The sequence below is a fragment of the Monodelphis domestica genome, chromosome 2, assembly GCF_027887165.1.
Source record: "Monodelphis domestica isolate mMonDom1 chromosome 2, mMonDom1.pri, whole genome shotgun sequence".
In the NCBI taxonomy this organism is placed as follows: Eukaryota; Metazoa; Chordata; class Mammalia; order Didelphimorphia; family Didelphidae; genus Monodelphis; species Monodelphis domestica.
Window position 1 is genome coordinate 465,817,616 of NC_077228.1, and position 25,961 is coordinate 465,843,576.

At 34.3% G+C, this 25,961-nt stretch overlaps 1 protein-coding gene across 1 annotated transcript in view; it reads left to right on the forward strand.

Moving 5' to 3' along the window:
• Nucleotides 1-15,156, forward strand: part of PLPPR4 (phospholipid phosphatase related 4) — a 70,540-nt gene extending 55,384 nt beyond the window's left edge. Inside the window, exons 5-7 of the mRNA XM_001381816.5 lie at nucleotides 3,973-4,030; nucleotides 5,605-5,778; nucleotides 11,289-15,156. Coding sequence (XP_001381853.4) covers nucleotides 3,973-4,030; nucleotides 5,605-5,778; nucleotides 11,289-12,614 — 1,558 coding nt within the window. The 3' untranslated portion in view covers nucleotides 12,615-15,156. The remainder of the gene's footprint in view (nucleotides 1-3,972; nucleotides 4,031-5,604; nucleotides 5,779-11,288) is intronic.
• Nucleotides 15,157-25,961: the final 10,805 nt, after the last annotated feature.

Consider the following 25,961-nt stretch of genomic DNA (forward strand, 5'->3'; position numbering starts at 1 on the left):
GAGAAACAATTTTTAACAACTTTTATCTAATATTTTGTGATCCAGATTGTCTTCTTCCCTCCTCCCTAAAATGGTCAATAAAGAGATACTGGTTATACCATGTATATATACATATGCATGTGTATATATATATATATACATATATACCAATATATATTGTCATGCAAGATATATTTCTATATTTGTCATATCAGGAAAAAAACATAAACACATACCAAAAAATTCATAAAGGAAATAAAGAGAAAATGGTATGTTTTGATCTTCATCCAGAATCTGACACTTCCTTCTATGCCTGTAAATAGCATTTTTCATCTTGAGTGCCTTGGGGTTATTTTGGAACCTTACATTATTGATAATAATTTTAGTCTTTCACACTGATAATTGTACAATATTTCTGTTACCATATACAGTATTTTCTTGGTTTTGCTCCCTTCATTTTACATCTGTTCTTCTAAGTCTTTCCTGTTTGTATTTTTTTTTATGAACTCATCCTATTCATCATTTCCTATGGTGCAATAGTATCTAATTACAACTATATACCATAACTTATTCATCTATTCCCCAAATTGGTGGAAATCCTCTTGATTTCCCTTTCTTGCCTCTTCGAAAAGAGCTACTAAAATATTTTTGTCCATATAGATCCTTTTCCTTTGATATTTTTGGGGTACAGAGTAGTCATGGTATTACTGAGTCAAAAGGAAAACATAATTTTATGTCTTTGGGGGCATGATTCTAGGTTGTTCTCCAGAATTATTATATCAATTCATGATTCTACATCATATTATTTTAGATAATTTCTCTAAAATCCTTATGTAGAAATATGAAGATAGAGATTCCTCTTAGGCCCTGACCTATCTGTTTCCTCCAGGAAAATGCTTAGAAGATCATACCCAGAGGCCCTTTTGTACTTATATATTCATGTATGAATCTGAACTACTTTGAGATTTGCCAGCCCTCAATTTATTCTCACAGAACAGTATAGATATTTTTTTTAATGTTTCACCATTCTCAGAATTTTAGAGTTGAAAAATACTACAGCAGCCAGCTATTCCAAGTTGTCCAAGAAAAAAATATCCCCATTATAACATTCCCAATTCTCTCCTTGAGGATTTTCAGTGAAGGTGAACTCACTTAAGCCCCGAGACATCTCATTCTATTTTCAGGAAGTGGCTTTGTATAGTAGATAGAAGGTTAGTCTTGGAACCAAGAAGACCAAGGTTGGCATGCCACCTCTGAAATGTACAGATAGGGTGACCCTGGGCATGTCACTTAATATAAGTCACTCTTAGTGACTTATGCAACTCCAAGACCAAGGCAATCTTAGGACTCATATCTATCACTACTGAATTAATTCTAAATTTGTCCTTTCTGAAATTTTCACTTTCACTCCATGCTCCTGATTCTGTCATCTGAAGTTGAACAGAGTGAGCCTTCTACAACTTTTCCAGATGCAAATTTCCACATATTTAAATAAAAACAGAGAAAACAGAGGGTAGGGAACTGATTCCCAAGGATCAATTTCCATACTAGCATCTCAAACATATCACAAGTGTAATGGATAGAGTCCCTTATAAAAGGATTAGGTAGAAGAAGCAGAGGAACCTAGGAAAGAACATAGAGCAATCTCTCTCCTCATCATTCCTCCACACCCTCCACACATACATATGTATATATGTACAAACACACATTGGTGTATGTATTACCACATATAGACTACACATAGAGCTCTCCTAGGTATAGATACAGACTACATATTTAGTTTTTTTCTATATCTTCATGTAGATATGTGTAGTCTAGAAAAATGATGGTTTAGCTTATGGATCACCCACTCTACTTTCTCTCCGTTTTTCTTTTACCTGGCTTAGAAAACAGTCTCAGCAATCTCCACAAGTTAAGTTTCCATGGGGAGAATCCATTCCTCAGATACTACAACTAAGATTTTCAGTCAGGGCTGGTGGGTGGGTGGGTGGGTGGGTGGGTGGGAGAACAGATAATGAGGTCAAGATCTTCAAATGATTTCTAAATAAAATATTTAGGGGAGAATCTTAGGCACCATCACCTCCCCATATGTTCTCAAGATGAAACACAAGCCACTGTGTTAACTATTTCCTTCTTCTCTCTCTGCCCTCATTGCCTCTCTGTGAACAATTCCAGAAGCCACCATATTTGTTCATGACCCAAGGAACCAGTAGAATTCTTGAGAAACACTTTGCCTCTCCATGACAGAGTTGAGGTGGGGGAAAAGAAAATCAGGTTTCATTGCAAAGTTACAAACAGCATCATCCCACCTTGAGATGTTTCTCCTTCATTTCCTTTATTCATTCCTCTTATGACATGCATTTAGGGGCCTTGATCAATCTAATTGCTCTCCTCAAGATGCTCTCTAGTTTGTTGTCTTTCTTAAATGGAAACATCCTGAACTGAATTCCAAAAATCTAGATGAGGTCTGACAAGAAAAAAATACAAAGAGCCCATCACCACCACATATCTGATAACTCCATCTCAGTGAAAAATCACATTGGTTTTTTTTTAGCTGCAACATCACATTATTGAGTTATTCTGAGAATATAACCCACGAAGGCCCTCAGATCTTTTTCAGGTAAACTGCAGTGGAGGAGAGTTCAGTATCCTGGAAATTCATAGATTTCATTTGAAAAAATTTAAGGGACCTTTAGGATTTCAGAATCGTGTCTTGTAGAACCATACACTAAAATCATTGTTGACAACAAATCATTACCATTTTCAGATAAAGATTTCTTAAAAAGCAAAATCAGATAGAATTTCTAGTATATAACATATGAAATGTATATATGTATAGATATATACTTAATTTTACATTACATTACATTTATATCATACATTACATATATATTATATAATAAATGTAATATAAAGAATGAAATGAAAGAAATGGACCTCAGTATAGGAACAACTAACAACAGAGATCCTGGCCAGTTTTGCCATACAATGATATTAAAAGGTAAACTTAAGAATAAAATGTATGCTAAAAGTTATGCCAACAATCTAGTTTATGCTAGTATAAGCATTGTGTGTGTGTCTGTGTGTGTGCCCTGTACAAAGTAGGTGCTTACTAAATACTTATTTGAATGGATTGGATATATTAGTTTCCATTAAATTGTATATATTTTCTTTTAAGGTTTTTGCCCATTTCATAGAACTTAGCTCTTTCTGTTTTCCTTAATTTAATGGTAGATTTTTTCAGTCACCTTACAAATCTGCTCATACATGAGAATTCCTTTCATAATCCCAAAGATCCAGGGAAATGCTTTAATTCCATGATCCAGCTTGTCTATCTATTTTAAATCCAATTTTTAAAATCCCCTTTTTTTGTTTACCTCATCATTTCTCCTGAGGTGATTTTCAAAAAATCTTTCCTTACATTGAAATGTTCCAAGATTGTTGAGATAGCAAATTGAGAAACAAGATAATAAAACTCAGTCTTCCCATGTTGATAAATTTGTGGATACCTGGGGAATAAAATTCTGTCACTTAAATCTAGAGTTCCAAGGGGGGAGTCTTTTTAAAATTTCATAGAAAAAATTATTGTTTAATTGGAGGATATGGTATAAAATATCATTTAAAAGAACATTTATTTAAAATGAAAATAACTTCAGTCTGTTCTCAGTATCATCAGCTTCAATTTTCTAATTATTAACTAATTGTATTTAAGATAGTCTACATAACATTTTTCAATAAATCTATTAGTTACTCAGTACTTCCAAACTTTCCTTAACAAAAAGAAAACCACAATTTCTCTTTTGAAACAATAGTTTATTTTTATTGGCACAATTTTTACTTATTTCTTCCATCAGGGAACAGAACCAAAACTGAAGTTATTGATTATTTGCTTGAGGATTTTAATACTGACTCTCAGCAACTTGTGTCTTTTTAGATAAATACTAATGGTACACTTGAACCAAAGGGCATAATTTAACTATCTTTCTTTCGCAGGAAGTCATTCCCTTCTCAACATGCCACCCTAGCAGCCTTTGCAGCTGTGTACATTTCAGTAAGTAACTAAATCTTTCCTTTAGCATGTGTATGGCACAAAAGTGAGAGATGTTCACTGTCTATAAGGGACTTATTGCATTTTACGATAATAAAATGAAGGCACACAATACATTTTGGCAATTAATGCCAGATCATCAGTGCCATGAAATGTAAGGGCTTTAAATCATTTTCTTTTATTATAAGAGATATGGTAGTAATGTAATCATTCCACATATTCAGTGGTAATGTTTCCTTTTTGTCGTTCAGTCATTTTCAGTCACATCCAACTCTTTGTGACTCCATTTGGGGTGTCTTGGCAAAGATCCAGGAATGGTTTGCCATTTCCCTCTAAGCTCATTTCACTGATGAGGAAACTGAGACAAACAAGGTTAAGTGATTTGCCCGGGGTCACATAGCTAGTAAATAACTGAGACCAGATTTGAAATTAGGAAGATAAATCTTTCTGATTCCCTGCCCAGACTTTATCTACTGAGTCATCTAGCTGGCCCTATATGCCTATAAAACTGAATTCCTTTTTGATGGCTTAGTCTATTCAGTGTGTTTAAAAATCTATAATTTCCTTTCATTATATTATGCAGTAGAGAAATAACAAGGCGTTATGGGGAGAGATCTACCTTGAAGACAGAAACAACTGAGTTCAAATCATACCTTTAGTACATATTGGCTATGTGACCCAAGGCAATTCATTTAATTTCTCATTACTGTAATCTAGGAGAAGCTTCAAAACTATTAAGTTGCAATGAAGGTACAAACCTACATTGGTGGAAGCATTTCCCACTTCACTGAAATCAGATACAGTCTCACCATTCTATGTTATATAGTATACAATATTCTTAAGAATGTCTATGGGATTCGTGTTGCTATTTATAAAATGAAGCCTATATAATAACCTATATAATGAACATAATTACTGACATATTAGTAGCTGACAATAGGAGGGTCCTTTAAAAGACTATGGGCATAATGAAGTGGTGATTGAAGCTATTGGTTAATTGAATTGCATCCACCCCTATCCAAAAAAAGTAAAATGTCCAGATAATTAGGACAAATAATTATTTTCTTCTTTCACTTGGAATTCATATGGTATTTTATAGCATATAGACCACTTTATATAGATTATCCTATTTGAGCCTCCATCTATGTGAGATAGTTAAAATAAAATAAAATAAAGATCATTTGATAGTTAAAATAAAATAATTAAATAGCTATTTGCTATTTTTGCTATATTTGCTAATTGCTAGTTTTAAGTAATGTTCTGCAGAAAAGGAAACTGAGGCTGAGCAGTTCAATAATTTGCATAAGGAAATTCTTATCAGAGTCAAGATTTGAACCCAGATCTTCTGGGCTTAAGTCCAGTTCTCTCTCAACTATGATACACTGTCTCAGCTCTACAGACAACTATCTCAATTCTCTATTTCATATATTGTTTTCTCCAGAGGTTCAAAATAGTTACAATGGTTATCACAAGTAATAGTTTTGGTTTCTGACTTTGAAAAAATAAGAATTTTTTAAAAAATAAAATAAAATCATCACGTTCAGTAAGCTGCATCCAATCACTTTCTCTCCTCCAAGATGTACTTCAATTCTACACTAACGGATTCTTCTAAGCTCCTGAAACCTCTCCTGGTGTTTGCATTTATCATCTGTGGCATCATCTGTGGCCTCACGCGGATAACACAGTATAAGAACCATCCCGTCGATGTCTATTGTGGGTTTTTAATAGGAGGAGGAATTGCTCTATACTTGGTAAATAATCCACTATTATATGATTTGTTTATGCTGTTTGACTTATAGGAAATGTTTAATAAATGCTTCATCCATCTCTTTAAAATCTTTGACAATAGTAGGGAAAATATGAGAGAGTTTCGCCAGTGCCCAGTTACTTATGAGTTATGATTTAATTGAATTTTAAGAAGACTATGCAAGTCTTTGGCTGCATCTTCTTGATCAGCAGACATATTACAGAAATACAACAACCATAACTTTTAGACTAATCTATCAGCGATAGTTCATCCACAGGGTAAAACGTTTGGCAAGCATCCAGTAGTCTCCATTGCTTCAATTACCATGTAAGTGAATATATATATAATATGATGAGACAAGTTCATCAGGCCAACCAAAATTTATCATTCCAGGTTTCTGTAATGATTATACCATTAACCATGGTTTCAAACCATCTATTAATGTAATTGACATAAAGAGAACATATTAATTCATGTAATTTCTCCGAGTTTAACATATTTTACTGCCATGTTTGAGAAATAGGAAGAAATAAATTGTTAAGAAATAAATTATGTAGAAATCTCAGTCTATGAGTTTCTGAATTGTGTTGTTAGAAATGCAAGCTAGAGTCTATCCAGCCTTGAGTACTTAGGGCGCTGAAGGTGATTAGGACCTGTTAATAGAGACAAATGTGAAATAAAATAAAATTCCAGCTTATCAAAAAGATCACAGGATCACATAGCTAGGAAATATGACTAAACATGGACTCATTTCTTGATTTTTCAAGTTGTTGTTTTTTCAAGATTCGAGAGTCTTGACTTGAAATCTAGTATGCTACATATTTTGTCATCCAGTTGCCTTCGGGAAACAATTCAGACAAATACAATGAATTTGATTCCAAATATGAGTTTTAGACATTTGTATGACTATTTGTGAATTGTGAAAATGTATAGGAATTATGCTTGTGCCTACGGATTCATAAACTTATGGAACAACCAAATGGAAAACCATCCCTAACTTTGCTGTTCAGAACCTTCTTAGCAAATTATAGACTTAGAGTTAGTTATCTTGGACAATGAAAGGTTAGGTGGCTTTACTACTATCATGGGAAGGTATGATGTGAAGCCAGGTCTGAGAGCAATGGTTAATACATTTTGTTTACAATAAAAAGCAACAACAGCAACAACAAAAAATATAGGGAGAGGCCATGACTAATGAAGATATACTAACAATTAGCAAAAATGTGTAGATACCAAAGAGTCCATTTAAAATTTTTTATGAAGAGAAGGACTTCATCTAAGCACTGTGAACTTTCTTAGATAACTATATTTAAATACAATTTGTTTCCTTTGTGATCATATGTATTTTGTTTTTATCAAGTTAAAAATATTACTATAGAGGGCAGCTAGGTGGATCATTGGATTGAGAGCCAGGCTTAGAGACAGGAGGTTCTGGATTCAAATGTGACCTCAGACACTTCCAAGATGTATGTCTTTGGGCAAGTCACTTCATCCCCACTGCCTAGCCCTTACTGCTCTTGGAACTAATACACAATATTGATCCTAAGACAGAAAGTAAAGATTTTATAAAATCCATTAAACTTGAAGAGATCATTGTCCTATACCAGACTACCAAAGGAGTCCAAGATACAGACACCCACACAAAACATTTTAAGAAACTATAGGGTGATAAGTATGCATATTTTCTCTCTTTTCTTTTTCTTAAATGAAACTAAAATTATGGATTCTGTTTAAAATGAGAATAGCCATTCAGGATACTTTAATAATAAACTTCACTGATTACCACTCCAAAATACTGGATATTTTTGAAGATTTTCAAAGGTTCTAAAGTATATTTCTATAAATGAAATAATTGTTCCATATATATTTCAGGACTGTGTCCCTCCAATCTTTAATGGCAAAGCTTTACTTTGTTTTCTTTTATATCATCCCTATCTATAGATAAGATCACTCCATTTGGAGAACATTTGATTAGAAGTTTTCATTATCAGTATGTTGACAGAAACTATTCCTCGCCAAAGGCAGGAAACAATCTCTAACATTAGAGGATTATACCTAACCCACATCTAAGAAAATACCTTTAATTTTTCTTTTTTTTTTAAGTATTTATTAACTATTTGTGGTATTACGTGTTGGAGATAAATAGAAAAGCAAGACAGTTTCTATTCTTAAGGTTTTAACATTTTATTGAGGACAACAACATGTGGAAAATTTCATTTGGAGAATTGTCTTTGGGTTTAATGAATGTTTGCATTAATTCAGCTTCAGATGATTTATCAGTAGTCTTCCCTCACTTTGTACTTTCTGAATTCATGGTCCTTCAAACCTAGCCCATTCCTACTTTTCTAGTATTCTTATACCTTATTCCCCTGTTCTTCATTCATGGCACTCCAATTCCCAACTTCATGAACTTTTCACTGGCTCTCCCCAGTGCCTTGCATGTTCTCCCTACTCATCTTCACCTTCTGGCTTCTAACAGAAGTGTTTCTGAGGTGGTAGAGTAGGTGGAGTGCTGGGCCTGAAATCAGAAAGATCTGAATTCAAATCTGACCTCAAATGCTTGCTAGCTGTGTAATCTTGGGAAAGTCACTTAATCTCTGGTTTCCTCAGTTCCTACAACATCTACTTTCCAGGCTTGTTGTGAGGATAAAATGCAATATCATTTGTAAAGTGCCCAGGACATCATAGGCAGTATAAAATGCTTATTGTTATAATTATCCCCTTTAATGTCTTTGTTGATCATCTCCAATTTATCCTGTCTATATCTTGAACATAGCTATTTGTATGTTGTTTTCCTTCATTAGATTAAAATCTCCTTGAGAGCAGGAAATGTCTTTTATCATTCTTTGTACCCACATCATTTAGCACCGTACTTGGTACATAGTAGCTACTTAATAAATGTTTAATGACCAACTTATTTACTTATGGAGCCATCATTTTGATGACTTTTCTTTAAGGCAGTGTCAGGGAATCTGTTTATTTTATTTGAATTAAGTTTCAAACAATATTTAAAGATTAAATTGTTAAGCTTAAGTGGTCTGAAAAACCTATAAAATTGTATATTTAAAAAACCATAAACCATTCTTTTACAATGATGTCATATAAGTAGGGAGATAGAGTTTGTCAAACCAAAAATTCAAGAGTCAACTCTTATCATACTATCTCTACCTAGAAAAAATCTCAAAGATCATTAGGTCTACCAATCATCTAGCAAGACAAAGAAGTCAAGGTGGCAGGGAGGGTTTAAGAAATTTGACCAAAATCATAATAAAGGTAGAATTTGAAAAGTCTCATTTCACGGTCAACATGCTTTCTCCCATGCCATATAACATAGCACCTGAGGGCTGTTTTTCCTCTAAGATCAAATTCGTTTTGGGGTCTTTATAGTCTGAATCAAAAAAGAAATTGTTTAGTCATTGTCCTTTTAGTATCTTAAAAACATTATTTCAGAGAAGAAACATAAATCTCAACTCTTATTACATTTGCCAAATTCTTAGGGAACCCCTGTGTGTTCCAAGATTGTTTAAAAAATTGTCTCTTTGAAGGGGAAGTCATATAAACTAGATGCCAAGCAAGCAATGTCCAAATTATGCATTTTAGTTCTACATCCCCAGAACACCCAGTTCAGTTCTGTGCACATAGTATGAAAATAATAATAACAATGTGTCACAATTCAAAATAAATCTATGAGGAGCTCTTTTAAAGCCATATGCTACATGTTGGGCATATAAGCTAAACTGTGGATTCTAAAGCTAAGTTGATCAGATTCTTTATGATCCATTATATTTCCAAATCTCTTCATTATAATATTATAGTTGGAAGTGAATTTGCAGAAAATTATTTCTGTCATTTGAAGAACAGTTTGGCAAAATAGTCCCCCTTCTAATTCAAATAAATCTAATGAACTATTAAATGTTTATTAAGTTGGACAAAGAACTCGATATGAAAACCCCAAAACAGAAAAGTTCTTGCCCTTAAGGAGATTGCATTTTGCCAAGAGGTGGGGATAATACATATACCCAATCAATTTCAACAAGGTAATTTTAAGAGGGAACAGATGCTATGACTTCGGTTCAGATAAAATTTCATGTAGAAGATGGAGCTTGAAAAAAGCCAAGAGTTCAGATGAGTAAAGGAGAGAGAGTAGATGGGAGGATGAGGTATATACATTCTAGGGATGAGAAATAGCATAAGAATGCACAGCAATGGAATATAGAATGTTGGGTTCAAGGCAACAACTGGTTGGCAAGGAAGTCTAGAGGAAGCTAATACTTAAATAGGATGTTAGTGTTTGCAAAGAATTTTATACATATATAGTATCTTGTTTGATCCACATAACAATCCTCCGAAGTATATGTTATTATTTACCTCATTTCACCCATGAGGAACCTGAGGCATAGACCAAGTAAATGACTTTCTTAGGATCACATGGATATTAAGTATCTGAAACAGGATTGAAATTCAGATGGTCTAGACAGCAAAGATTTTTTATAGAATAAACCGCTTCTCTATGCAGAGAATGTGAAAAGGAGCAATGTGATATAAGACTGTCAAGTTGGAGGCAGATTGTGCAGTCTTTAAATTCCAAGCTAAAGATCTGGTATTTTGACCCTGATCTGTAAGACGAAACTCTCAAGGTTTTAGAGTTGGATAATGCTATGGTCAAATTAAGAATAGTATTTTGGTCATTGTGTAAATAATGGACTAGAGAGGTGAGGGACAGGATCAGGCAAAGTGGCTAGAAAAACAGAAAAAAAAATTTAAAGTAGCAGATACAAGAATATTGTACATACTTTCCCCAACCCCACTGCTATAAATGACTTTCCCATTCATAGAATTTGTTTTCTTGCTTCTAGCTCTTCAAATCTTTAATTTCCTACAAGTTTCAGCTCCAATGCTACCTCTTACAGTGGTGTTAGGAAAAGGATTTTCCTGATACCCCTCCCAGGTGTTAGTCCCTCTCTCCAAATATTCCAAATATTCTCATAATTATTTCATCGATATTTCAAGTATACATGTAATAGCAATCATAGTAGTACCTACCATTTATATAGCGTGATATATGTTTAGACCCTATGTGTATATGTACTTACATATACTTATATATTTAAAATATTTAGAAAAAAATTTACATATGTTAGCAATATAGTAGATGTTATCTCCTCCAATCAAATGCAAGTTTCTTAAGGGTCAGGATGGTTTAATTTTTTTTAATCCCCAGAGCCTAATGATATCGGACACAAGGTAGATGATTTATAAAGGCTTATTGATTCATTTATTTTCAGAACAAAAGAGAAAGAACTTTAACAATAAATTCCTGCATAGTTCCAAAAGAGTAGCTGAGCAATGTATCAACTTATTTAGTGATATTCTTTTGACAATGAATTTGCCTTGGTTTTGACATTAGTAGTATTTGTCTATGAAGTACCACTATTTACTTTAGTAGAAGCAATACAGTATCTAAAACAATTGTATTTTTCCACTGCCTGACTGGTTATTTTGTCCTGACTTTAGGGACTGTATGCTGTGGGAAACTTTCTACCTAGTGAAGAGAGTATGTATCCGCATAGAGATGCCCTCAGAGCTCTGACTGATCTCAACCAAGACCCCAGTAGAGCTTTATCTGGTAAAAATGGCAGTGGTAGTGACGGGATTGCTCATACCGAAGCATTACTTAACCGAAACCCAAGAGATGCAAGCTCATTGACAAACCTCAAAAGGGCAAATGCTGACGTGGAAATCATCACTCCACGGAGCCCAATGGGAAAGGAGAATATGGTCACATTTAGTAACACATTACCCAGGGCCAACACCCCATCAGTGGAAGATCCTGTGAGAAGAAATGCATCAATTCATGCCTCCATGGATTCTGCTCGCTCAAAGCAACTTCTCACCCAGTGGAAAAGCAAGAATGAAAGTCGAAAATTATCCTTACAAGTCATAGAGACTGAGCCTAGCCAGTCACCACCAAGATCCATAGAAATGAGGTCAAGCTCTGAACCATCAAGGGTAGGGGTTAATGGAGACCACCATGGACCTGGAAATCAGTACCTGAAAATCCAGCCTGGAAATGTCCCAGGATGTAACAATAGTATGCCTGGTGGACCAAGGGTGTCTATTCAGTCTCGTCCAGGTTCATCACAGCTGGTGCATATTCCTGAAGAAACCCAAGAAAACATAAACACTTCTCCAAAAAGTAGCTCTGCTAGAGCCAAATGGCTGAAGGCTGCAGAGAAGAGTGTTGCTTGTAGTCGGAGCAATAGCCAACCTAGGATTATGCAGGTCATTGCCATGTCAAAACAACAAGGAGTCCTGCAGAGCAGTCCAAAGAACACTGAAGGGAGCACAGTCACCTGCACCGGATCTATCCGGTACAAAACCTTGACGGATCATGAACCTGGTGGGATCGTGAGAGTTGAGGCTCATCCTGAAAATAATCGACCAATCATACAGATCCCGTCCTCGGAAGGGGAAGGGAGTGGATCTTGGAAATGGAAAGCCCCTGAAAAAGGTAGTCTTCGTCAAACCTATGAGCTCAATGACCTCAATAGAGACTCAGAGAGTTGTGAGTCCCTCAAAGACAGTTTTGGGTCTGGAGATCGGAAGAGAAGCAACATCGACAGTAATGAGCACCATCATCATGGAATCACAACCATTCGTGTAACTCCTGTAGAAGGAAGCGAAATTGGATCAGAGACGTTATCCATCTCCTCAAGCCGTGACTCCACATTGAGGAGAAAAGGTAACATCATCTTAATTCCGGAAAGAAGCAACAGCCCAGAAAACACTCGGAACATCTTCTATAAAGGAACCTCCCCAACACGAGCTTACAAAGACTGAGCCATGACCATGGCTGTGGACAGGTCCACCCCAGGAAGATCATATGTCGATGTCACTATTGTTCTATATGTATTTTTGAAGCTGGTACAGAAAAAAAAAACACTATGCCAAGTCATTCATCATCGGTCCAACTGTTGATGAAGGGCAAGGAAATGTCATTTGCATGGGCTTTTGGATTTCTTTTTAGGGGGGAACAAAGCACAATGCAAGAACCTAACCAATGTGAAGCATTTTCCTATAACCTATTTCTCTAGACCCAGAAACAACAAATAATAATTTTTAAAAAGACATTTTATCCTGTGAATGTGCCAACTTTGGGGAGGGCTTTATATTTACACCTGGGATCAAAAAATATATGTACATGTATATGTATATATAAAGAGATAGATGTATACTTCATTATATATTGACTTCACCTTTTTTCACCCCACATTTGATACCAGGTGGTGCTGTTCTAATGTTAACATATTTGACCATTTAAACTCTTATTGACCTGTGACATGTTGGTGTGCAGTTCCATGTAGAGAAATGCTGCTATATGATGAGGATGCTAGCTGCATTGTCATAGAATAGGAAATCCTTTTGCTTCCTTGTGGTGGTTCTGTCACATTAAATGGTCGAGAAAGTTGTGTGTATCTTTCTTTGACATTGTGCTTTTCTGCAAAGGCCCTTGGTGGCATTTCACTGAGATGTCATGAACAACCCTTCCTCTGCACAGTTTCATTGCTGCTCAACTTCACCTAAGTACGGGTGCTACTAATGAAGACCCTGCTTCTTAGTGGGTAAACTTGTATGATTGTTTTTAACATCTTTCTCCCAGGTTTTATTTGAGTGACACAATCCCATTTGACTTCTTTACGGCTTTTTCCTCATCTTGTCATTTTTACTGTTCTTTTCATCATTTCTTCTGAAAACTAGAGAATTGTTAATATTGTCCTGAACAAAATATGCTGATATATACTTGGAAACCCAAAGTTGGCCCTTATTATTTTCCAAGAGCTGAAGTAGTAATAGCTCAAGAAAACTGTTAGACGTAACTACCCTACCTGCTTTGCTTGGTATCCAGTCCACATAGTTCTCCCCACTAAAATACGACTTAGGTCCAAACTCATCAACTTAGAACACACTGGGATTTTGCAAGAAATGAGCTTATGCCACAATAGTTAATTTTTTTTATCTCTTCCTTAAAATAATTTTTTTTTCTTTATACACCAAAAGATCAGGAACTGAGATAACAGAAATGAATTGGTCAACTGAATGTATTTGGCAATGCTTCTTTAGATTGGTGCATCTAAGAATATGAGTGGACATAGCATATGTGGGGGCTGCTTTTAAGAAAACAACCCACCAATGATCCTTTTTCCAACTATGAAGCTGTGAGCCTGCATCCAGGGATATTAATTCCAGCCACAGAGATATATCTTAAAGTAACAAACGGATTTTTACAATTTTCCAAATAAAAAGAATTTACAAGTTTTTAAAATGTGAGTGACCATTTGGTTCTCAGTGCTTAATATTGAATGTTTTTTTACTTATGTCATAAGGATTCAAAATGATGATTTGGTGATGGTCTCTGGAAAAAGGCCCATTGGCTTTGTCTTGGTTCATTGTCCTAGGGAAGTGGGCAGGCAAGGTTTGTTTGTTTTAGGAGAATGACATGTTCAGTCATTAGCAGCCTAAAAAAGAGAAAAGTGGGGGTGTAATCTGAGAAACTCGAACACCCAGAGACAGTGATGCTATGATAAAGAGGGCAGAATTGGAAAAATGGCAATAAAACAAAGACTAAACAAGGTCCCTTCTGATAATTTAGTTCTCAGAGTGGGAGTGAAATGTTGCCTTCCTCCCTTCCTTCTCCCACGCCACCCAGCTTCTGACAGCTTGTAAAAGGGTGGAAGGTGGGTTGGTTTTAGTACTCTGAAAAATAGCTGCATTATTTCACGTGCAGCATAATATTTCCTAAACTTTCCTATTTCTTAATAGAAGATTTTAAAGTACTTATGTAGTCATTGGAGAGGGTTTTTTTTTTCCTTTAAATAAATATTGATATATTATTTTGTACTCAAAGTGCCAAAGGCTACATTTTTTAATAATAATTTATCAAATTATATGGCAGTATTATATATAAGATATTCATTAGAATTCAGACCTCTGCATGTATATTTGATAAGATGTCTTTTGTATAAAATAAAATAATCTTTGTTTACATTCCACTGGGACCTTAATTTAAATGATTCAAACCAACAGGTGGCATCTCTTCTCAGTGTTCAATTTGTCTTATTTGCTGAAGGGAGTGTGTCTTCCTTCATTAGGTTGTGCTTTAATAAGAAAAAAAGTATTGAATAAAGAAAAGTAATTATGTTTTTAAATGAAATATATATATATACATATAGTATTGTGTTTAATAAAATGTTATGCAATGTTTTCCAGACTGAAAAGAAGTTTGTAAATTGCTATAAATGTATTTTGTTAAGTACAAATTGATGCTATTGTGAGTTTATTGTGCTGATATCATAGAAATAAATATTTAAATTCCTCACTGAAATTAAGTCATTTTATTTTAAATTAAAAAATAGAGTGTATCAGGTAATAGGATAAAAATTGAATAGATTTTAAGCAACTAAGACTAAAGCTCGTAATTTGGAGCTAAAGGAAACTTTAGAGATTATCTAGTCATTTTACAGATCAGAAAACAGATCTAGGTATTATGTGATTTACAAAAGGTGAGGCAAGGGTTAGGTGCTTACAATTAGACTTCTGTTCTCCAGTCTGTGACCTGATTCAAATCTGGATTCTGCTACTTATTTTCTATGTTACATTGGGCAATTCACTTATTTTTTTCTGGGCCCTCAGATCTTTTTATTTCAGTACTTCAAGTTCCATGATTTAATCAATGAGGACACTCCCCCCGTCTGTGCAGAACATCACTCTTCTCTGACTTAGTTCTTAGTAGATGGTCTTTGAAAATTGCTTTGGCAAAAAATGTCATTACTTTGTGGACAACCTGTCACAAAGATTAGTCTATCTAGTCTTGGGATAACAAATGCACAATATGCCTTAGTAAATTCAATTCAATTCCATAGAATCTAAAATCATGCCCAAGACATAGTAGGCTAAAAATGAAGTTTTGAAAATTGATTTCTTGATTAAGAGTAAGAGTTAAAGGAAGGCTTGCTGGACTTTGATGAAGGTAGGGGAGAAGGATTTCTTTTGTTTCCTCATCTGCAATAAAAAATGACAATAACAACAAGAGATTGGACTTGATTATCTCAAATTTCTATTCAAGACTAAAAATCTTAAGGGCATTCTTGATTCTTATAAAAAGTAAACATACATATTTCAAAAATATTTCCAAAGGGAATGTTTTTCCAATATAAACCCTAAATATACATTCATGGCAATGTATATGCAAAAAAAGGAGCTAAAAGCTCCTTATTCCTTTCCAAGAGGTCTACCGGAGTACTATAATGCCTGGTGAAAAAGTCTAGAAACCACAAGACTCTAAAGCAGCTACATATTAGAAGCCATTTCCAAAGACTCCTTATCTTCTCTCTTCATTACCTCTCATTTACTGTCCATTAAGGGCTTAATATTCCAATTAATGATAACCTCAAACACACTCACTTCACAACCCTAAAAAAATTGGAGGAACATAGACCTTCCTTCCATGTAATAACAAAGGTTTGAGCTCAGTTTTTTTCTCTCCTTTCCTTCTCCTAACCTTTTAAGAAAAATACTCAGAAAAGATCCTTGAAAACTATGACTAGAACCTAAAATATCTTCATAGGCATGCTTGTAGTCCAAAGTCTGGATATACTGCTTCTGGTTTGGGAAATCAGTTGGTTAGCCAGTCAGTCAACAAGCATGTTGACTGATGGAAACTAATGGAGATTGTTGTTTATGAGGAATTCTTGAAGAGGTCTAATGAGAATACTCACTCAAGATGTTCAGGAGCATCTGGCTCCATGGTTATGCATGACAATGACAATAAAGAAGAATCTGAGAAGTAACCCTCTCTGTTAAAAAAGAGAGACTATCCTCAAATCACTTCTTTTAGGAAGAAGCAGAATGAATGACAAATAAGATGATAACACTGGAAGAAATGCAGCTGGGGATGAGTCTGAGAAAATAGGAAATTGTCATAAAGCTGGAAAGAAAGCAATTCTTCCATCTATTCCTGAGTGAAAAGAATGTCTTCAGAAAAATTCTGAGTGGAAAACATCCCAAAAAAGTGTCCAGAAGTTCCACTAATTTGCTGTATATCTTCACTCAGTGTTGCATTCATATCATCATCAGTTTTAAAAATAGACTTCATGTTCCTTTGTGAATTAGAGCTCAGAGATGTTCTAACAAGGCCATTCTATAAAGAAGTGTAATTATGGGCTTTTATTGGATATTGACAGGCAAAAATCCCCAATACTAGGAATACTAGTAAAGGAAAAACCTTTACCAAGAGGTATTAGATATGAAAGAGCTATTTCATTGTCCTAGTACATACAGAGTAGCAAATTTGCTTTGTTGTTCTACCTTGAACTAAAATTGTCTAAAATAAGGACAAGGTGTGCCTTCTTTTTCTCTATCTGTATAATTGTCCCTCTTTCTGAAAAATGTGCCTGTTTGTATGCTGTGTCCCTGAAGAAAGACATGAATTAAATATGGCAGTATAGTGAAGTTCAAGTGGGGTTTAAGTGTGGTCCATGACCCCTAAATAACGAAAAGGACTACCCCTTTTAGCAGATCCAGAAGGTCAAAGCTAGTTTTAGAATTTTACTGAGACATTATTTGCCAACTGAAATACCATTCCCTTGTCACCTATACCTCTGTGTGTGGCTCAATTTATTTCATATACTTCAATCAAAATTACATATCACAATAGATTAAATATAGAAGCAAATACAAGAAGTCAGCTGTCTTCTATTAAGTCAGACATTAAAGAAATCTACAAAAACAATGCTATAATTCTCACTATTATTTCTTTTGGAAAATATAATTTCAATAAGGTAGATATATTAACAAGAAATGGATTTAAATTCTTGTTTTTAATTAATATGTTTAATTTTGTATAATTTTAATACAACAAATATCAATAGATACAACCCACATAACCTAAAGTTCTGCAGAGTCCTCAAAACTTTTTACAACTGCATAAGGAGTGTTAGACCACATTTGGTCCAGTCTTATAATTTTAGAGATAAGGGAACTGAGGCCAATAAAGGCTATATGACTTGCCCAGAGTCATACTATTAGTAAATATCTTAGAAAGAATTTTAATTCAAGCCTTCTTGACCCCAACTCCAATATTCTATATAATTCACCACTGAACTGCCTCTAAGTGATGTGATTAAGATATTTTGAATCAACATTTGAGGGTTTCTAACGAAAGTTGATGTTAAAACTCAAAGAAGAATCACTACTAGTTAGGGTTATTGTCTTTCTGAGGTCAAATAAGGGATTCTGTGAAAAATACATCCAGGTAGCCCCTATTTGGTATATACTTAATAGTTTTAATGGGAGTTTTTTAGAAACTTAAAACAAAGTAGGATAAATATATCTTAACCTTTACATAGTGCATCAGAGTAACTGTAAATATAGCAATTCAGGGTACCAAAAGTGTTTTTCTAAATAAAAAATGTAATTATATAAGGAAACAAACTTTCTGGAGATGGATATTGATGAAAGTCAAAAATTTAGGGAAAAAACTGAGATATGTGGGGGAAATATGAAAAGTAAAGAGCAACTATTAATGGTTCAAACTTAGCATGGTCTTCATGTGGAGTGCTCTTGGATTCTACATTTGCTATTGTGTATTGTGTATATTTTATCAGTGTCATAGATGGAAGCATAGATATTTTGTTCATAAATTTTGCAAGTGATACAAATCTGAGAAATACATAAAACACAATAGATAAAAGAATCAAGATTGGAGAAAACTTATTACTTAATGTTTCAGATCTGCATTAGGGGTTGACAGAGTTGGTGAGAATTAAAGAAAAGAGAGATCCAGATTGTTTTGGTTTCCAGAATTGAGAGTTAAGATACAGCATCTCAATCTCTCTTGAGGTTTATAGAAGGAAAAAGACTATGGGGAAAGATTAATATATAGAGGAGTTAATAATCTCTATACTATCCCTATCCTATACTTGAGACATCAGAGAATCTGACATTAGGTAAGATTGGGGACTCTCTCTCTTTTTTTTAATTTAGAATATTTTCCATTGTTATATGATTATTGATCCCTTTTCCTCCCTCCTCATGGAGCTGAAAAGCCATTCCATTGGGTTATACATGTATTATTGTTCAAAACCTATTTCCATGTTATTCATATTTGCAGGAGAGTGATCTTTTAACATCAAAACCCCAATCATATCCCCATTAAAACATGTGATCAATTATATGTTTTCTCTTCTGCATTTCTACTTCTACAGTTCTTTCTCTGGATGTGTATAGGGTTCTTTCCCATAAATTCCTCTAGATTATCCTGGGTCATTTTGCATTGCTGCTAGTAGAAAAGTCTGTTACATTTGATTATGTCATAATGTATCAGTCTCTCTGTACAGTGTCCTCTTGGTTCTTCTCCTTTTGCTCTGCAACAATTATTGGAGGTCTTTCCAGTTCAAATGGAATTCCTCCAGTTCATTATTCCTTCCAGCATAATAATACTCCATCACTATAAGATACCACAATTTGTTCAGCCACTTCCCATTGTTGGCACCCCCTCATTTTTCAATATTTTTTGCCATCACAAAAAGCACGACTATAAATATTTTGAATAAGTCTTTTTGGAGTACAAACCATGAAGTGGTGGTATGGCTGAATCAAAGGGCAGGCATTCTTTTAAGCCCTTTGTGTATAGTTCCAAATTAACCCTCCAGAATGGTTGGACCAATTCACAACTCCACCAGCAATGTATTAGTGTCCCATTTTGCCACTGGACTCTCTTGATTGAGTTGATTTAACTCACTCCCAAAGGGAGAATTTATTGAATTTGTATTGTCTGATATATATTCTCACATGTACACTTTTTTTGTTTTCTATTTCCTATCAACTATGATAAATGAAATTACTTATTACTTATTTGCTATGTGTATTCATTGTGGAACTGGTATTTGGCAGGAAGGAAGTCAAATCTTGGATATATAGCTTGGGTTCCTCCTTTTCCTTTAGGGGATTGAGATCAGGAGTGTAGCTTGAATCTAAAAAGGAGCATAGAGATCTAATTCCAATGTCTTTTCCCTTCTATCTGAGGATAAAAAAGTGAAAAAGCTCCTGTTCTAACCTTCTATTTTCCTTCCTGGACGGAATTAAAGAATCCTTTTGATACTTTGGAGGTAAATGGCTGGACAAGATACTGAAAATATCTATCCTTGCCTCCCTTCAAGTCTCATCTAGATAGACCCATATAGGCACATATAATCTATATGGACAAAAACAGACACTTTACATTAATTTCGCACTTTGGAAAAGCTGATTAACCCCAAAGACTGAATTCTCTTACATTTAATTAATGAATCAATCAATATTTCTTACATGCCTACTATGTGGGAGAAAATAGAGCTGTGAGTACAAAAGAATGAAATCATTACTCACAGAGAATTTACTTTCTAATGTGGAAGAAAATAATCACTAACATAAATATATTGAGCATATATACTAATAATTAAAGTAATTAAATAGAAAGTAACTGAGAAATGGAGATACAAACAGTTGGGGATATTACGAAGGCTTTATGTAAAAGAGCTGTGTCACAAAGTAAGAAGAATTCTATGAAATGGAATTAAGAAAGAAATGCATTACAAGCCTGGGGAAAACCAATGCAAAAAATGGAAGTAATATCTTGGATATATAAGAAATAGAGAAGGCAGTTTGGCCAGATCTCAGAATGAGAGAGAAATTAATATGTAATTAGGCCATAAACATGGATTAGGGCCAGGTTATTTAGAGCTTTAAAAACTAAACAGAGGAGTTTATACTTTATCCTAGAAGCAATTAGAAGCCACTGGAGTTGCTTGAACAAAAGAGTCATGTGGTCAGATATGTGTTTAAAGAAAATTACTTTTGGTGGCAGGAGGTAGGATGGACTGGAGTGGGAAGAGATTTGGGGGAGGGAGACCAATTAGGAAACAATCACAATAAACTAAATGAGAGGTAATAAGTGTCCAGACTAAGGTGAGAGCTATGTGAGTAGGAGGAAAAAATCATATGTGAGAAAAGCTATAAAGGTAAAACCAGCAAGATATAGCAATTGATTGGATATGTGTGGTTGGTGAGAGTGGAGAATTGAAAATGACACTGAGATTGTAAACATGAGTGACTGGAAGGATGTATTAGCCTCCAACAGTAATAGGAAAGTTAGGGGAAAGTACAAGTTTGGGAGAAAAGATAAGGTCAGTTCTCTACATGTTGCATTTCAGATGTTTCTAGAACCCTCAGTTTAATATGTCTGACATCTTCTATGTACTGATTCTGGAATTATGAAAATGGAGATTGCAAATAAATTCCTGCTTCAAATTAGTTGCTATGGGAATGTAATAGTTTATGGAAGCCAGCCCAAGAAATCACTTCATTGTATTTGAACCTACAATTCTCCAAACTTAGGGAAAAGCTTAGTTTGTTTAAATTGTCTGATTTTCTTATAAATTAAACAATGAGAATTGAAGATTTTTGACACTTCATTAAAATCACCAAACCAAAGAAAACTGCATATATCACATCTTTGAAAACATGGATGGAAATTGTAGTCTTTTTATGGGGAAAACACATAGAAACACTTTAATAATATTTTTACTGACTTAAGCAAATTAAGTTCCTACAAAACTTTATTAGCACCATAAAAAGAAGAAAAATCATGACTAGAGAGTTTGCAAACAGCAGCTTCTACTTCTGAAGTCATTAAATCTTCAAATGAAGGGAAATTATCTTTGTTATACTTGTTTTATTTTTTGTTTGTTTTTCCTTTTGTTCTGACTGCTGGAAAAACCTACCTGGTTAATTCCATTTCACTATCACTGTGATTCTGTAGCTAATTTTCACATTTGAAATAATATGCACACTAAAGTAAATGAATGACTTATAAAATCCATCAACAGAGTACTGACAAGCCTAACTACAGAGAAAAATTCCCTACTCATCTGCAAAAAGTGATATTCTGATTTGGAGACATCTGAGTCCAACAAACTTTAATTATAAAAGAAGTATTCACTCTCTTTGTTAGTGGGGTTAAAGGAGAAAATAGCAATTATTGCACTGTGTGACAGATTCATAAACCAAAAAGTCTTTAATATGCTAGAATATTAGTTTTAATCAAATAATATGAAATTGTAAAAGGGATCAATGCAAAGTGTTATACTGTAACTCAAAAATCAACTTCACTGCATAAAATGAAAAAAAATTCTCTATATAGCAGTTTCTTTCAATGACCTGAGAGTTTTAGTAGTCTCCAAGTTCAAGATGAATTAATGCTATAATACATCAGTCTAAAAGTCTAATGAGATCTGAGACTACATTAAATAAAACAGATTCCAGGAATCAGGTATTAGTACCAATATTTAGAATGTACATTCTGTATACATAGAGCAATACATTAATGAAATGCAGAGCCTGGACAGAGAAAGTAGTCAGGTTGATGACGAGTCTTGAGGCCATGTTATTTGAGAATCTATTGAAAGAACTGAGAATTTGTAGCCTGAAAAAAAGAGAAGGCTTGGAGCTGGGAGGTCCTAGATTCACATCTGTCCTCAGACCTTTTATAGCAGTGTGACCCTGGTCAAGTCACTTAACTTCAATTGCCTAATCCTCTCCTGCTTTTCTTCCTTGGAATTGATATTTGGTATTGATTCTCAGACAGAAAGTAAGATTTATTTTTAGAGCCATTATGTCTGATTGATAAGTGACAGTACTGAAATTCCCCAGTTACTCTCTAGAATCCTGACAAGAGAAGTAGGGAATATCCTCAATGGATACAGCCTGCTGATGTGATTGTAGGTTTAAGGAGTGAGCTCTTGAGAAGGTATTATAAGAGCATATGAGGCAGATATCCTAGAAGAGCTAAGCTCACAACTTCCCCTTGATTAAAGTCACTAACTAGGTCATGAGTGAGGTATAACTTAATAAACTCAGGATCAAGTGAGCCACATAATCATCTCTTTAGCATGACTAGGTGCACAATCTTAAGCTCTGATGGCTTAATTGGCACACAAACACTTGCTTTCATCAGTTGGTCCTGTGCCAAATGACTATAGTCTACTAATTGGACCAGGTTCATTGTGCTGGCAGCTTCACACAAGGTTAAGGCAGACAGGAATTAGGTAATAGACACAGTATCCAAATCATATTTCATTTAAATCTGCCCCCCGACATGAAAAGTCAGATAAATTGAGCTTACTCTGTAATCTCTCAATAGTAAATCTGGGAAGATATTTTACTGATGCTGACACAAATCTTTCACTAAAAGTTACATGACACTTCCAAATCATTAAATATATAAATATAAATAAAGTATATCCAGCACCCAAAAGAGACTTTTAAAAATAGGTTAGGTCTAAATAAAATTAAGCCTACAGAAAATGTTCATTGCCCCTGCTTCCATTATCTTTAGTTGACCACTTGAAAAAGATATCGAAACAACACTGTTTTCACTCTGGCCTTTTCTTTCTAATCCTCCTACCAGACTTGGACTTCAACATATGGGAATCACTAACACACACACACACACACACACACACACACACACACACACACACACATACACACACACAATTATCTATTCTCTCTTTTCCAAATCTTGGTCCCCTAGATGTATCATTTTATACAACACAGAGTGACCTATCAATTTAGTCGAAAAGAATGTGTATCTAAGAGAAATATAACATGAGATTTTGGGGCTGAAAGTGTTAGGAGAAGCATGTGTGGATAGAATTTTCCTCCCCAGGGACTCTCTTTCCCAACATCCCACTTACACATCTATATTACGTAGTAGGAAAGATACACATTTTGTGTAGCTCAGCCCTCTCTCTCTCTCTCTCTCTCTCCCCCCCCCCCCCTCTCTCTCTCCTCCTGGAAATGTGGCTATGGAGATTGGGTGAGAGTCAGGCAAGAGAATTTTTATGCACATGTTCTTTACTTAGGCTTTTGTAAAGATTAAAATTAATATTCAATAGATTAAATGTTATATTTTGAAAGTTTTATCAATAATAACTAAAGTAAAAGAACTCCCTCAACCACCCAGTCCACTCGTGAAAGAAGAGAAAGTGGGCATGGCTTAAACCAAACTATATACAAACATGACCATGTAAATGTGGTGGAGAGAGGAGAGGAATTATGGGAAATACTGAAAGGCTTCTGGGGGATGAAGTCCAAGAGTTCAAGATTCTAATTAATACACTTTCTAATTTTTATCTTTTATTTCTTCTACTTCAAGATATTATTAATAAATTTTATGAAATATAATACTTGGAGTTATTGGATATTATTTTAAATTTTACATGGAGAATGTGTTGAACTGCATTCAGAACACTGAAAGACTCATCCATCAAGTTTTAAAAGGTATTGTCTAAGAGGCAGCAATAATTTTCAAAGGAAAAGTCATGGCAAAATAATTTATTTAATAGATATGTTGCAATCTGTATACATCAGGGAACTGCCTGATGTAGAGTATACCTTGAATTCAGCAAATCATTTGACAAAGTCTCAGACTGTTCTTCTGTACAAGATGGAGGGATATGTACTAAATGATAATGCAGTTTTGTGAATTTAGAACAAGATGGATGATGAGACTCATCTATTATCAAATTAATGAATATATGTCTTAAAGGGACATAGATTCAAATCAAACTTTAATCAAACTTAAAGGGACATAGATTTCCAAATGATTTGTCTTTGGCAGTATGGTGTTCAATATTTTTCATCAATTACTTGGATGAAGGTACAGATGGTATGTTTATCATATTTGCATGTGAGAAAATCTGGGAGGAATAGATAATACTTTGGATAAAATAAACAGGATTTCTTTTTAAATATTTTAGAGTATTTTTAGACTTGAGTATAAGCCCTAATATCTGTTCAGCAAAAGTTAAAATATATTGGATAATTTTTCACCAGACTAGAATTATAGGTTAAGTGTAGTAATTTGAAAATAGCAAGAGTAAATATAATGTCATATGGTGGGATTTTTAAAAAATCAGTGGTAAAGTACACAATGGGAGACATTGCTGCCACCTAAGGAGAAAACAATCGTGGTAAAGATAAGTGATATACCAAGGAATTGTTGGAATAAAGTAAAAGAATAATTTTAAAAGGAGGGAATAAGAGGAAAGCAGAGAGACAGAAAGTTGATGAATGAACAATGGATTTAGCGGATTTTGGTTTAAATACCACTTCTGACTGTTACTACCTGGGTCTGAATCTCAATTTTCTCATCTAATAGATGAGCAGGCAGGAGGAGATGATCTCTAAGCTACCTTCTATCTCTAAATCTTTGATCTATCTATGAAAGAATGACTCATGAGAAAAATTTCCCAGAGGAACAACAGAAAGATGGAAAATAAACAAATAAAAAAGCAAAAACAACAGAAATCTCTGCAATTATCCAATATTATGTAGAATAGGAAAATGATCCAAAACCACCCAGAAGAGAAAATAATACTCCTGTACATCTAACTTTCCCCACTCCACAAAATCTTAAGGAAATAACTGATAGGATCACTAAAGTAATTTAAAAGCTAATGAGATTATTAAAGGAAAAAAATAAGAATGAAAAGTTTAAAAATTTTTGTAAACATGCAAAAGAAAGTTTAGTACAAACGCTGACAAATCTCAGTAACTACACTAAAAATGTTATAGCCTCAGAACTCAGAGATGAGAAACATATGAGGACAAAATCAAAAGATAGAAATGTTGAAAAATACTAAGACTTCTTAAGAGCCAGAGCAATTAACCTTGAAAATAGAAAGTGTTAAGGTAATCATGACAATTGTTTTCCCAGGAAAATAATGAAACAAAGTCTGAATGCCATACTTTAAAAAATAATACATGAAAATTGTCTAGAAATAACAGAAACAGAACAAAGTATAAATCAATAAAATCTATATCTGTTAGTAAAAAAGATGTCCCAAGTAAAAATTATTTAGAAATGTAATCACCAAGATGTTGCTCTTCAGTGTAATATTAATTTTTGCAGTCAAGAAAAGGATACTGTTCCTATGCCCAGAAAAACAATTTTTCTGTGAAAGATTATTCATTGGCCATTATAAATGAAAGAAAAAACTGGAATGACATTTTGTAAAGCAAAAAAAAATGGTTTGTGACTCAAATAGCATATCTTGTAATCAATGAAAAGATAGATTTTCAGCAGGG